Genomic DNA, 15,214 nt, shown 5'->3' on the forward strand with positions numbered 1-15,214 from the left:
AAGTCCGATAAATAAAAGAAAAACGTTTAAAACCCATCTAGCAATACATTCTTGAAAGACAGTTTAGTTTTGGATGCATTAGTAACGTCAGCACTGCAGAAACGCATTGTTAAACTATTTATAGTGATAAAGGGGGTGCGATTGCCAAAAACCGTTGCTTAGCAACAACCGACAGTTAGTTTTCAAAAATGTTTATTTTTTTGACATACAAATGCGCCCGTCAAACGTATGTCTGTACACATTACAGTTACAACCAAAGCCAAACAGTCTTCCGAAAATAGAATATATTAAGAATTTCGTTGCACAACGTCAACAACGTCGCATTTGTAAAATGTTTACAAACACAGCTGCTCTATTCCTTCACAATAATTCAAATTGGATTTTACTACGTTAGTACCCATAATCGAATGTTAATTTTTTTATCAGGGTCCCAAAGAAGCTATTAAATCGTCGGGATGGGAGGAGCCGTCGCCGCCGGCCGCGCGTCGCACCGGCGCTGGTTTCGACGAGGGCTCGTCGCTATGGCAACGCGGTATGGGAGGCATGTCCCGTGGCGCCCCTCAAGGGCCGCCTGCTTCCCAACGGATTGCGCCCGCGCCCACCAAACCCGACGCGGTTTGGGGCACGCACTCCCAACGGAACGGATCGTGGGAGGAACCGCACGCCACCGGGTGGGGGGAGCGAGATGTCCCCGCCTGGCCCGACGCGTCAGGCCCCGCGCTGTGGCCTGTCCCCAAGCCGAAGCCCAGCGGTGGGCCTGCGGCCTGGCCCGATGACATCGGAGAGTGGGGCGGGCCCAAGCCACCGCAGAGTGGTTTGCCTCACGGCAAGCAGCTGCCTAAGGAGATGCTGTGGAATAGCAAACAGTTCAGGTTAGTACCTATACAGAATTATGCATATAAATATATTTGTGAGTTGCAAAACTGTGTAAATTGCTAAGACTATTTATTAATAGTCTGATGCAAAAAGCAGCTTTGTGTAGATGTTTTGCTTTACTTAATAACTTTAGTTCATTAAGAAACTTGAAATGATATTTGTGTTGTCTATGTATCCATACATACGTATGTATGGATACATACGACATTCATAGACGAATAAAGATAAACTTTATTCTTTAAAAAAAAAGAATCGCCATTTAATCCTAATAACCCTGACTCTAATTGTTGTAGATTTCTCGTTGATTTGGGATACAAGAAGGAGGAAGCGGAGGCAGCTCTCCGTAGCCGTGACATGAACGCTGAAGAAGCTTTGGAGCTGTTGGTAGCCGCTCGTGGTGAGGGCTGGAGACGAGATGACCACTTCCACCAGGGGCCCTTCCAGCCGCAGCCCGCTGGACCGACCGTGCCACCAGCTGTGGTGCAGAAGCTTCTGAACCAACCACCCCCACCGTCGGTGCATCATCACCCATCTTACAATCCTAATAGGTGAGATTCATTATATTTACCATTTTAATGTCTCAGCTCCTTATACAGGATGCTCGGGAGTATTTCCCATAAATTCACTTAGAGGAGCCGAACTGCGTAACTTATTTTTTTTAATTAAAAAAAAACTTTTTATGTTTTCATAGAAAGTAATGCAAATAATTCTGACTTATCCATGTAACACACATCTTTATTTATCCTTGCATTTTAAAATACGTAATCGAAGACTGTCAATATCGACTAGATATTGAGACAATATTATTATAATTAAACCCTGAAACCTGAACCTGAAACTTATTATAATTAAATTATAAGGACACAATTTAAAACCTACTTACAAAATAAATATTTTTTACTCCAAAAATTTTAGGACACATGTACTTGGACATTTTTAATTAATTTTCCCTAGAGTACAAAATCCTAGAGTTATGGGAAATACTCCCGAGCAACCTGTAGAAGAGAGGATTTAAAATTAAAATCCCCATGTTTCTCCAATGCATAATGTTAATAGGGATGATAACTGATAATATTAGGGAGTTCTGTACAATATGTATGTATCATCGAAGTCTGTACAATAATTTGTTTCTAAAGTAAACCGCTTCGTAACGTAACGCGTTACGGCGCCATTCTGTCAGGCCTCACTTTCTCTCATGAATACGGCAGCAGGTTTAAGTTATCAAGTACTTCTGTCGAGTTTGGAAACGCACGACATTTTTTAATTATAATTGATTTTTCAAAAATAATTAAAATCAGACTAAAAAGCTGTGTGATCTTGAGAACATTCTTCTCCTTTTCGTTAGTTAAAAAGTAATAAATATTGATAGGATATATTTATGCGATGCCATTGGAAGGTGTTGTTACACCTTATACACTTTAATGTTTACCACCTGCAACTGTTTACAAAGATAATGAAATATTTCCAACCTATAATAATAATTGATAAGAGTTGTATAATTTGATAAAAATTCATTTTATTGTTGTTTATTTCTATATCTGAGTATATATAAAATTATCTTTTGTTCCCATACTCTTCTGAAACGGCTTTACCGATTCTTATGAAATTTTATATGCAAATTCAGTAAGTCTGAGAGTCGACCAACATCTATTTTTCAAACCTCTATAAGCCAAAGCGAAGCTTGACTGGGTCTGCTAGTACTAAGACCAGTTATTATTTGTCTTATATTTTTTATACCTTTTTCTCTAAGTTCATTTACAACAAATATATTTATAAGTAGGACAAAGAATTGCGCCATGCCTACATATCTTTTAAGTGGTATTATGGCTGAGTTTAGCTGTGAAGCATTTTGTTGTCAGATATGTGAGTCCGAATAAGCCTCAGCTTAGCTTGTGTTAGATTACTTCTGAGTTCTGAGCTCATAAGATTTATAGGGTCGATATCTCTAGGGTCTTTAGGTCCCTTGATCCGACCGCAGGCTCGAGATATTATGTCAGCCTGTAGTTACGCCACTTATAACGGAGCTATATTAGTGGGATTGCGAACAGCTGTCAGGGCGGGCGTAAGCTATCGATTTTGTGTACAAACTATTAGAAATGAAAGAATAGATGCTACTTGTACGGAGTGACTGTAATTAGACGGTGCCTTGACACAATTGTGTATTATTTATTGACTGTGATGTCACCTTCAGGCCGTTGTGTCTCTTGTCGGGTTGTTGTTGTGAAAATTTTCTATAGCTATACGTTATTGTTACCTTGTTACCGACGTTACTTTTGCCAGACTGTCGAACTACGGTTGTGGGTCTAGCTATATATATAACTACTAGCGGATGCCCGCGACTTCGTCCGCGTGAAACTCGATGTAAACTTTCAACTACCGCTACCCTACCCCTACCCTACCCCTACCCTACCCCTACCCTGCCCCTACCCTACCCCTACCCTACCCCTACCCTACCCCTACCCTACCCCTACCCTGGCCGACAATCACGCTAAGGATCACAAAAATCGGTCGAGCCGTTTTGGAGGAGTTCAAGTTCGAACACCGCGACACGAGAATTTCATATATTAGATAGCTTGGTATATTCATCCGTAGCACTCTCGATAGTCCGTGCGGATCGGGAGAGGTGTAGCGATGCCCCGCTTGCACGACTTCACACCCGCGCAGTCCTTTCCCCCCGTCGCCCGCCTATAACGGGAGTGTCAACAACGAACTTGCCAAGCTATATACGATTTAAAAAAAATCTCTAACGAATGCAAAGCTACATTATCAGCTAGTAACAATTGTATTTATCTCAACAGTGGAACCGGAAGCAGTGGGCAGCCGAGCACGGCACAGCTGCGCATGCTGGTGCAGCAGATCCAGATGGCCGTGTCCGCTGGCTACCTGAACCACCAGATCCTGAACCAGCCGCTGGCGCCGCAGACCCTGGTGCTGCTCAACCAGCTGCTGCAGCAAGTGAGTACAGCTTCTTCTACATAACTATATAACGCTGTAACTAGGAAGTAACTTAGGAACTGTGATAGCCCATTGGATATGACCTCTGCCTCCGATTGGGAAGGGTGTGGGTTCGAATCCGGTTTAGGGCATGCACCTCCATGCATTCAGTCATTGGGCCAGCTTGGTGGACCATGGGCCTAACCTCTCTCATTCTGAAGAGACCTGAGTTCAGCAGTGAGCCAAATATGGGTTGATATCGAAGGAAGTACTTTTATATGGCAACATTATATTTTTACTATGTGTTTAGAAATTCTACTAATGTCTATAGAAATTGATAGTGCAGTGGATATGATCTCTGCCTCCGATTCCGAAGGGTGTGGGTTCGAATCCGGTCCGGGACATGCACCTTCAACTTTCAGTTGTGTGCATTTTAAGAAATTAAATATCACGTGTCTCAAACGGTGAAAGAAAACATCGTGAGGAAACCTGCGTACCAGAGAATTTTCTTAATTATCTGTGTGTGTGAAGCCTGCCAATCCGCATTGGGCCAGCCTGGTGGACTAAGGCCTAACCCCTTACTCTGAGAGGAGACTCGTGCTCAACAGTGAGCCGAATATGGGTTGTTAATGATGAATGACGATGACAGTTAAAATACTGTCTCTGTTTTAGAATTTAAACACGCGTAAAACTCACATGATTCACCGTCCGAGTATGCCCGACTAGATTAGAATCCCTAAAGGACCCTTAGTCATAAGCTGGTTCTTGCAAACGCGGCGCGATCCAAACTTTGTTAAAATGATTTTATTATAATACTTATACAGACAAATTGCGACTTGTCTGCTGTCGTTTGTGTTTTAATTTATTGCTCTGCAGTTTTCTATTTCTTCACGGAGAAACGAAGCGAAACGATAAAAAAAAATCAATAAACTGACTATGTTGATTGCAAAACACTAATTGAAAGTAGTAAGTGAAACGAACAGCAGAAAGTACTCCTCGTGCACATTAACTTGACAACTATACGACAGTCTTTCTTGATGAGTACTGTTTATCAACAAAGAAATTATAAATGAAGGTAGAAAACGCATGTTTTTTCATAACTTTCATAACTAACATAAGTTTTTGATTTTTCATTGTTTTTTTTTTTTTATTTATTTATTTTATTTATTTATTCGGAAACCAACGTTGTATACAAGAAACTTATGACTAATTAAACATAACATGCATTAAAAAGTAATATGCTACATTGTACACCCCACTTACAGGCTAACTCAATGCGTTTATTTTAATACAATTCTTAATTTACCATAAAAAAAAAGAAACAAAAACTAAATCTACCTACCACTAAAAAAAAAACTAAACGAATTGAAAAAAAAAATTGTTTGTTTTAGTTTTTTGTTACTTTTAAATTTTATATGGCTTCACTAGTGAATTGGGGATGACCTGTGTAATGTTAGCGTAAGTTTGTAAATAAATAAAACTTATTTATTTTAAATTATGTATTGTTTGTTTATAAAATGTTATATAAAATATATTAACCATATCTAATTGTTCTAAGCTTATTAATCAAACTTATTTTCATTAATTTAAGAATAAGTTAATTATAATTATTATTAGGTGTGAAATGACTAGTGATTTATATTTTTAATTTGTTTGTTGGTAAACAGTACTCATCAAGAAAGGCTGTAGTATAGGTCGAATGATGTCTGTACTGTATTTATTTGGTTGTGTTTAGTAGCCAGATGTCAAGTTAATTCGCACGAGTTATGTGTACGAGTAACTATTCAGTCGCTCGACGCTGTACGCGATAAATAGAAACACATACAAACTTATTTTATCCCCATGGGAGTTGGGGGGTAGAATTGATCAAAATCCTTCCTTAGCGGATGCCTATGTCACTACAAGTACCGGCATGCCGAATTTCAGCCCGATCCGTTCAGTGGTTTGGGCTGTGCTTTGATAGAAGACATGTCACCTTTGAGTTTTATATATTTAGACACCCATATTACCCAATGTTTGTTATATGTAATTTTGTTTGATTTTTTACGGCGATTCAAATTAACTGAATTAGAGATAGGGCAACAGCGCATCAAATCTGAGGCGGACGAATGTGCATAATTTTCATAATAACATACAGTCGCTTATTAAACAACGAAAGTTATTCAAACACATAATACCACAGAGTAAATATCATATAGAGTGAGTCTCTACAAGCAGCGTGGTGAAGCCACGGAAACCCATAAAAAATACATCACGCGTCTCCTTGACATCCGCATATACAAACTTTTTTTATAATTTGTATTTTAAAATTTAACACTAACAAGAATTACGTAAATTAATATAATACTCAATAATTACCAAAAAAATATACTCTATCTTATTTCTTTAGATTTTGTGAATAGTTTTTTAAATATTTAAAAATTTCGGACACCATTTTCACGCCATTTTTCTTGAATAATATTGAAAGAAACTGATGCGACGCTTCGTGTCGTACTGACTCGAGAATGTATTCGTTTTTGAATTTTATATTTGGCGGAGCTACGACATCGTCGTGTTCCGTACGCTCCATCTGCCTCTTATTGATTCATCTGTGCATAATACCTAATTATTGTCCACTAAACTACACTACTGACGAAATCAACCAATCGGTTAAGAAAAAAAAATCGGTTGTCTCTAAAGGCGGTTTACTGACGATAGTTGAACGTCATAAGAAAATACTGATGGTATAGTTGCAATTAAAAAAAAATTTTGTTTTTCTAAAATACTGTTTAATAATCTTGATAGACCAGAATATACTTTATTTCTTGTAAAAAGGGTGGCAACCCTAGAGCGAGGGAACGACGCATGACCTCATCTTTTTCCGAGTTTGCGACTAGCTTCAACGAATTATAAGACGTTGTCACGTCAAAAACTGTTTTGAAATTCATTTGCGAGATAAAGAAAAAACAAACAAAATTGCATATAACAATACATACTCATGCAGTAGGTATACGTGTGTAGATATATAAAAACACACTGTTTACAAACAAGCGCGACTGACTGAAAGGGTGTAAAAAATCTTACAAAATTACATATAACAAAGAATACATACTCCTACAGTAGGTAATATGGGTGTCTAAATATCTAAAACTCAAAGGTGACATGATTATATAATGATTTATTTATTTTGCTATCATCCGCGAAAAGTCGACGAACCCATGCGACAACGTCACCCAGGTCCGACAAAATACTCTCTACGTACGTTTCACCCCGAAACCGGAGCATCATCCTCAGGAGATGTTGACTCTACAACGTGCAATTGCAAAGTCATGCGGATGATAGCAAAATAAATAAATCATTATATAATCATGATGAACTTCCGCAAAGTAACGCCTGCTTCTATCCAATATTTAAAAGGTGATATGTCATCTCAAAGCATAGCTCAAACCACTGAACGGATCGGGCTGAAATTCGGCATGCCGGTAGTTGTAGTGACGTAGGCATCCGCTGAGAAAGGATTTTGATCAATTCTACCCCCAACTCCCAAGGGGATAAAATAGGGGTTGAAAGTTTGTATGAAACTTTAATTAATTCAAAACCGATTTAGCTGAAATTTGGAAGGGAAAACGATTTCACTCTGGATTAACACATAGGCTACTTTTTGTTATGGAAAAATCCATGGCTTCCGAGGTATTTGAGAAAAACTAAATTCGAAAACGCGGACGAAGTCGCGGGCGACCGCTAGTAGTATAAAAACACACTGTTTACAAACAAGCTCGACTGAAAGGGTGTTGCGTAATGTTACGCGTAGTGGAATGATGGTAGGGCTGAGTCATTGCTTCCAGTGAAAAGGAAGCTGTTTGCAAACAAACCGCTATAGGATAGTCCTACATGTGAATGTTGTATACAAACATTGCACCGTGTTGAGTAAGTCATTAATGTTATTATCGCGTCATGGAACCAATTTTTCGTGATTCATTGTAACTTGATCAATCGGAATTTGCACTTGTACTTGTAAATAAATAACTACAATTGTGTATTTGTCAATTTTATTTATCGTATATATTAGTATATTCTAATAGTAGAGCAATTTTGTAGAAGTAATAATGTATTCCATACACGCCCCATACTAAATATAGTTTTCGCGTGAAGTCACACCGACGAAAACTTGACTTGTATGGGCGTACAAACAAACTTCATAATTCGCATAATAAATAAAAAAAAATATTAAAAATAATTTTGCAAATGACTCAATATACATATTCAAAGGTAGTCCAAATTACTGTTATTTTTAGTGGGGATATTTTTTTATACGAGGGGGTGTTATTATTATAAAAAATTCCCGCAATAAAGCTTATGATAGATTTACACTATGCAATATATGTAGTACAGTATCAACATTATTTATAATCTCTGTGTTCGAAAGGAAACCACCTGTATAGAGGCCTTGTAATTTATCGTTTGGATTTAATTTAGTTCAACACTCCCAAAGTAGATTTGTACCCTTAGTACGTGATTGTACACTTCGCAATGGCTTTCGAAACTATAACGAAGTAAAAATACATGAACGCTTATTAGAAAGCCTCGTTAAGGTCATTTGTCTATGATATAGATATAGAATCATATTTGTAAGAGTGTTTGAGAATCAGTGAAAATAAATCATTATACTATAAAATAAAGCAGCGATCGATAAGTTAAGTTATTGAAAATTAAACTATCTTATCAATACATAATAATTTAAATCAAACACTATATAAAATGGAAAACATTTTTGTAGTTTTCAAAATGCGTGTTTAGGTTAAGAATTAAGATAGTTGTTAAGAAAAATATTCAATATCCTTTGTAGTATTGCGAATCTCAGTAATTTCGCTAAGAGAAAATATATCTTGACAATAAAAAGGGCTGTTTTAGTATTTCGATAGTTTCGTGTGATCTCGTACTAGGGGCATTTCGTGATTCGGTATTCTCCGTTCGTTGGGGTCGTTATGCCAATCATCTATTGTATGTAAATCGTTACGGGCCGTTCTACTGCTAAAGGAAAAACACTGAACGATTTTATATTACTGACTTCGATGGATAAACATTTCATGTCTTTTCAAAAATATTCATTACGTAATCAGGCTAAGGGTCATTTAGAGAGTTTGACACGTTTTTGGGTTTGATAGTATATAAAAGAGTAACTAGACGTAGTAACGGGAACTCCGCGGTTTCACCTTTGTAGTTCCCGTTCCTGTGGGAATACGTTGATAAAATATTATTTATTTAACTCCCTGATAATGTACTTTACCATAAGTGAAAGAATTTTATAAATACCTTCTCTTTCTATCTCTTCTTCTTGAAATATCATAAAATTTTGGATTTCACTCTTCTCTAAGTTGAGCTAAAATTTCGGTTGTATTTGTATAAATTGATGGTTTATTTAGACCGTCAACCGTTCTTTCAGTTTTACACATTAACCTCTTTTCCAGAAGGATGATAAATGGGTACTGTTTTTGTATATTAAGTAAAACTTAAAAGAAGAAGAAATCTTGGCTTCGAAATATCCGGGAGTTGACTGGTATCGTGTGTGCTGCACAATTATTTCGCCTTGCAAAAGAAACTTCGCAGAAGAATTCTATGCGGAACTGTCCGCTAACATTCGCAAGTTGGAGAGCCACAAAAAAAAAATAAGAAGCAGTAAAATTTAAGCCAATTGTTCTCTTTGTTTTAGATTAAAGTGTTGCAACACCTCGTCCAGCAACACTCGGTGGCCGTGCCCAAGCCGAACTCTACCCTCGCTATGCAGTACTCCATGCAGATCACCAAGGCCAAACAACAAATTACCGCCCTACAGGTAATACTTATTACTTATTTAACGATTGTTTGACCTGGCAAACGTTCTTCCGTATACAACTAAATAGCGATTAAAATTGGGGGTGAGCGGTAAATGTTGTGCAATATATTACAAAAGTAACAGATTGGCTACGTTCTACTTGGCGATCAGAACGTCCAAAATACTCCTACAGCCGATCCATATGATCAACGATCGCGGTTGGTGTCGTAGTGTTGAAAATGTCACTGATGACGTCATTAATTTCGCCCACGAAACTTCAACTCAAGGTGGATCGCCGGCGTGGTCGTTTATCGTATACATTACTTATCAAACTTTAGGCGCTTATTTAAAGAATTTCGTTTTGCGTTTTTTTTTTAAATTTGTCATTTTGTATTATTTACATCACTGCTCAAAACGCCTCATAATCCATTCTACGTGAGTAAGATAGCGATGCTCGCAAGCAAGTGGAACGCGAAATACTGTAGTTGTGAGCGTGATCGTTAGGATCCCCAAGTGGAACGTAGCTATTGTTGAAATTAATATATTTATTGGTATTTTGTACAGAACCAAATAGCCAACCAGCAAGCGCTATACATGAAGCAGCAGACGGGCGGCAGCGACCTGTTCAAGCAGAGCCACGACCCGCTCGCGCCGCTGCAGAACAACTTCAGCGACATGTCCATTACCAAGGACACGCAGTCCGTAAGTTTTTAGTACATAACAAAATAGCGCACTTACCATCAGATTTAAAGAAATCTATTGTTAAAAGAGTTTGAGCTAAAAAACAGCGACATTTTGTTGTTGACTGTTGACAGGTGGGTCAACCGAATTATCAATTTTTTAAATATTTTTTTTTGTAAAAAGAGCTGATTCTCGAGGGTGTGCTAGTAAAAAAATATATATTCTAACGTTTTGTTTTTGTATACAGGCTTATGCCACCAGTGGCAACCAGCAGTCGCGCTTGAACCAGTGGAAGCTGCCGTCCCTGGACAAGGACGGGGAGGTGAATGACTTCAGCCGCGCGCCCGGCACGGCCAAGTCCGCCACCAGCCCGCAGCTCGGCCAGATTGGCCTGCAAACTGAGTCGTGAGTTTCCTTTTGAGTTACACAATAGGCTACTCGCCTGCTGTATAAAACTAAGAAGATTTTTTGCATATAGGCAGTTTAGATGCCTAGAAACTCTAATCACATTTTCATTTGTTAAAATTTTCTCGTAATTGTAATATTTTTATAAAACAAAATTGTATTTTTATCGCGTCACCGCATCGGTTTGTGATTGGCGCTTGTGACATGATATATCACATCACTGCAAACGCCAATCACGCTGTTATCTCTATGAATGACGTCACTTGCTAATATGTTGTTTCGGGGGCAAAAATTTTACGTAGATATTTTTTCATTTATATTAAATTTTTTACTGGTTATTATTGACGGGACAAAATTAAAAAATAGCTTATAACACTTCCACAATTCAGTTTAAACATTGTTTACAAAAGAGGCAAGTAGCCTATTCAAATAAAAAAAAATCGAAATTAATTTATTTCAAGTTTATTTTGCAAGCGCTTTTGAAATATCAATTTTGTGTGTTTATAGTTATCAGTATCTAGATGATTATGATTTCAAAAAGCCATAATAGGGTAAATTATTATGATTAGTTAAAATATTAAAGAATGAATAAAATTAAAAATATTTAGCAATAAATAGATCCTCCACTACTTTACTTTACTGCACTTCTACTTAATGCAACCTTTTTCATATCATACAAAAATAACTTTGCTGGAAGTTTCGGTTTCGGCTGAAACAGACTGAAGCTGAATTTCGGTTTCAGTTTGTTCGTTTCAGGCACTGATCATCATCATTATCAACCCATATTCGGCTCACTGCTGAGCTCGAGTCTCCTCTCAGAATGAGAGGGGTTAGGCCAATAGTCCACCACGCTGACCGAATGCGGATTGGCAGGCTTCACACACGCAAAGAACGTGACCTAAGGTCATCAGTCTTCGATGATCGTTCACTTGACCCTTAAGGGGGTGGGGCGTGGCATACTGTCGCTATCTCAGTCGGACACTGAAAGCAAGTAATGTTTCAGTCCGTGGGGCATGAGCCGCGCGTCGGAGGGCTGGGGCGACTCGGGCGCCGACGTGGCGGACGGCAAGGACGCGTGGCCCTCGCACGCCGCGCACCAGCCCGCCTACGACCTCGTGCCGGAGTTCGAGCCCGGCAAGCCGTGGAAGGTATGAGATACATAATCTTTTTTTTTTAATTTTTTTGTTCAGTGGCAAGTTAACCCGTCACTAATTTCATCTGTAAGCTTAGGATGTGACAACGTTCGTCACTTAATGACGAATGTGGCGGACATTATTGCTTTCTTTCGTTACTTTCTTTACATGTTAGCCCTCGACCACAATCTCACCTGATGTTAAGTGAGAATGCAATCTAAGATGGAAGCGGGCGAACTTGTTAGGAGTAGGACGAAATCCACACTCCTTTCAGTTTCTACACGACATCGTACTGGAACGCTAAATCGTTTGGCGACACGTCTTTGTCGGTAGGGTGGTAACTAGCTGCGGCCGAAGCCTCCCACCAGCCCGACCTGGACTAATTAAGAAAATCTCAATCTGCCCAGCCGGGGATCGAACCCAGGACCTCTGTCTTGTAAATCCACCGCGCATACCTCTGCGCCATGGAGGCCGTCAATATAGGTTATAGTTTTTTTGCGTAGGCCGTGTTTATATTTTTTTTGGCAATTGAACATAGATATTTAACCCTCTGGTTAATTTTTTGTCACAAATTTGATAGTTGTGTTTTGTAGTTCTGTCAAAAAAACTACCCATCCACTGATGTGAGGAAAATGATGACAGTATAAAATTGTTTGACAGGGTAACCAAATGAAGAACGTAGAGGACGACCCAGCTATGACCCCGGGATCAGTAGTGCGCTCTCCACTCTCGCTGCCCAGTATAAAAGATACCGACATGCTGGGGGGCAAGACGTCCCCACCTGGGGGCGAGAGGTCATTGTCCTCGTCGACATGGAGCTACGCACCCCCTGCAACTTCGGCTGGGGGTCTGAAGCCTTCTGACGCCTGGGCGGCGAAGCCCCGCCCCGCGCCACCGGGCCTGGCTAAATGGCCCCAACATCACGTGAACTCGCGCGCCGTGCCTTCGTGGCAGGCGTCCACTTGGCTGTTACTGAAGAACCTTACTGCCCAGGTATGATTATCATCGTGATTGTCTTGTTTGTTTTCCTATATATGTGGGGTCGGCACAATAGTCAACCAATGGCGTGCAGAAGGTTTTTTTTTTTAATCTATAAGTTTTAAGGGACTTTTATTATAAATAACATGTCAGTCCCATCAATGTGCAGAAGGTTGCTTATTGTGTGCCTACCCTATGCACTTTACATAAAATTATACAAAATGAGAAATTCCTTCTTCAATTCGGGTGCGTAATGAGTCTTAAGGGTAGGCAGCCCATTATGCATCTATAAAGTGCACACCACTGTAGTCAACTCATCCAAAATCAACTGACTCCTTTTACATGTGTAACTTCTTTCCTGCACACCAAACATCTCTTATTTGACCTTCCTCTCCTATTGTATCGTTCTACTTGCTTATTCTTCTTAACTGCATTCTCACATGACGTTAAGTGACGATGCATTCAAAGATGGAAACAGGCTTATTTGGAAGTAGATACAAGGTAATTCTACCCATACCTCTGAATGGTTTCTATGTGACATAGAAGTATTACTTAAATGCTTAATTGCTTGACACTTCTTTCCCTGTGGCCTCTAGTCACGGCTGAAGCCAATCACCAAATATGTACTCCTCACATCTGTGATACATACCTGAGACTATTCTTAATAGGGATGATGACAGTTTTTTAAATTGTATATAAATTAAGAGTATACTAATAGTAAAGCAATTTTGTAAAAGGAACAGGGTATCTGCGATCATTACTTTCGGAGCTACAGGGATTTAAAGAGTCAGATTTCCGGCGCTGCCGCGGATCCCTGAAAAACGCCCCATACAAAATGGCTCGAAATAATGACGTCATAGGCAATGTAATGATCGTTAGATTTGTATGCGCGTTCAAACAAAATTACTAATATCTTTATTATTTGTGCGTTTATGCTTATAGTTCATGTATTAAAAAATGTCACATTTAATGTAAGGAAGCTAAAACTGTATAAATTTTCATCTAATTACGATAAAATATTTTTAATAGTTTTTGAAATTTTATAATCTCATTTATTTTGCAAATATCCAGACAATCTTTGCTTTTTATGTATAAATTAGTTAACATTGACCCTATTTACCCGAATGTATCATAAAAATCAATATATTCAAACCTAGTCATCATCCCCATTCTCTATGTGTGTGAAGTCTGCCTATCCGTATTCTGTCAGCTTGGTTGACTATTGGCCTAAACCCTCTCATTCTGAAAGGAGCCTCGTGCTCAGCTCAACAGTGAGCCAAAAATGGATTGCTAATTATGACTCATCCGATTTATGAATTTCAATTTATTTATTGTAATGTGAACAGATCGACGGGTCGACTCTGAAGACACTGTGCGTGCAACACGGCCCGCTGCAGAACTTCCACCTCTACCTGAACCAGGGCCTGGCGCTCGCACGCTACTCGACGCGCGAGGAAGCTGCTAAGGTATAAGTCCTACTTTTGGAACACAATAAGCCTTTTGAGCTGTCAGTAGAAACATTCTAGCCAAATTTGCTAAACGATTATTGTCAAATTCCTGCCGAATTTTGGTACTTTGATACTAATATTTTATTGAAAAGTTAAACATCCACATTACACTTGATATTGAGTGATATATACTCAGAGACTAAATTTCCACCCACTTTAATATACTCGCGTCATATGAAAGTGGGTGCCTCTGAATATATTATTGTAAAATGTGCATCACATCATAGTTGTAACAGAAGTTTTGCCTAAAAATAAAATCTAAAATTGATCAACAGTCCAGCACAGAGCCATGTTTGACAAACTTGAATTTTACAAAAGCCATGTTTGACAAACATGTGTGCTTTGGCAAAAAAAAAATTTTTTTACAAAAACCTAACATAGTAGTTAATACGTTAATTTGAGGACAGGAAAAGAGGAAGGGCAAAACTACTAATACTAAATCAAGGTGCCCAGTTGGCACAAATAAAAGCCATATAGAAGAATTGTATTTAAAAAAGGTTAATATGTTTGAAAAATAAATAATTGTTGTGTACCGCAGGCCCAGATGGCGTTGAACAACTGCGTTTTGAGCAACACTACGATCTTCGCGGAGTCCCCCGCCGAGTCCGAGGTGCAGATGATTCTGCAGCACCTCGGCTCGGGCGGCGGCGGCGCCTGGCGCGGTGGCGCTGCCAAAGTAAGTTATAGCTGAGCCTGTTAATTAAAATTAAATAAAATCTTCAAAGTTAAACAAGATCTACAGTGATGGTAAAATGATGATAAGAGGGTATTTGATAACTTGAGTTCATTTCTTCGTTAGACAGCGTGAATACCGTCACGCTGCTAGTCGTGTTAGTGATTTTGTGCGATAATGTTGAATGAATGTTTGAATGTTGATTTCGCTTATACTGCTTAAGTCATGAAATCAA

The 15,214-nt window shown here is 38.8% G+C and overlaps 1 protein-coding gene across 7 annotated transcripts in view; it reads left to right on the forward strand.

Moving 5' to 3' along the window:
- The window catches only part of LOC112048119 (protein Gawky), a 47,104-nt gene that overhangs the window by 15,686 nt on the left and 16,204 nt on the right, over positions 1 to 15,214 (forward strand). For all 7 annotated transcript variants that reach the window (XM_052884173.1, XM_052884177.1, XM_024085503.2 and 4 more), the window contains exons 8-17: positions 427 to 872; positions 1,170 to 1,424; positions 3,675 to 3,831; positions 9,500 to 9,622; positions 10,166 to 10,303; positions 10,530 to 10,687; positions 11,691 to 11,835; positions 12,481 to 12,813; positions 14,145 to 14,264; positions 14,845 to 14,982. In XM_052884173.1, the coding sequence (XP_052740133.1) occupies positions 427 to 872; positions 1,170 to 1,424; positions 3,675 to 3,831; positions 9,500 to 9,622; positions 10,166 to 10,303; positions 10,530 to 10,687; positions 11,691 to 11,835; positions 12,481 to 12,813; positions 14,145 to 14,264; positions 14,845 to 14,982 (2,013 nt within the window). The remainder of the gene's footprint in view (positions 1 to 426; positions 873 to 1,169; positions 1,425 to 3,674; positions 3,832 to 9,499; positions 9,623 to 10,165; positions 10,304 to 10,529; positions 10,688 to 11,690; positions 11,836 to 12,480; positions 12,814 to 14,144; positions 14,265 to 14,844; positions 14,983 to 15,214) is intronic.

The sequence above is a fragment of the Bicyclus anynana genome, chromosome 11 (genome assembly GCF_947172395.1).
Source record: "Bicyclus anynana chromosome 11, ilBicAnyn1.1, whole genome shotgun sequence".
Classification (NCBI taxonomy): Eukaryota; Metazoa; Arthropoda; class Insecta; order Lepidoptera; family Nymphalidae; genus Bicyclus; species Bicyclus anynana.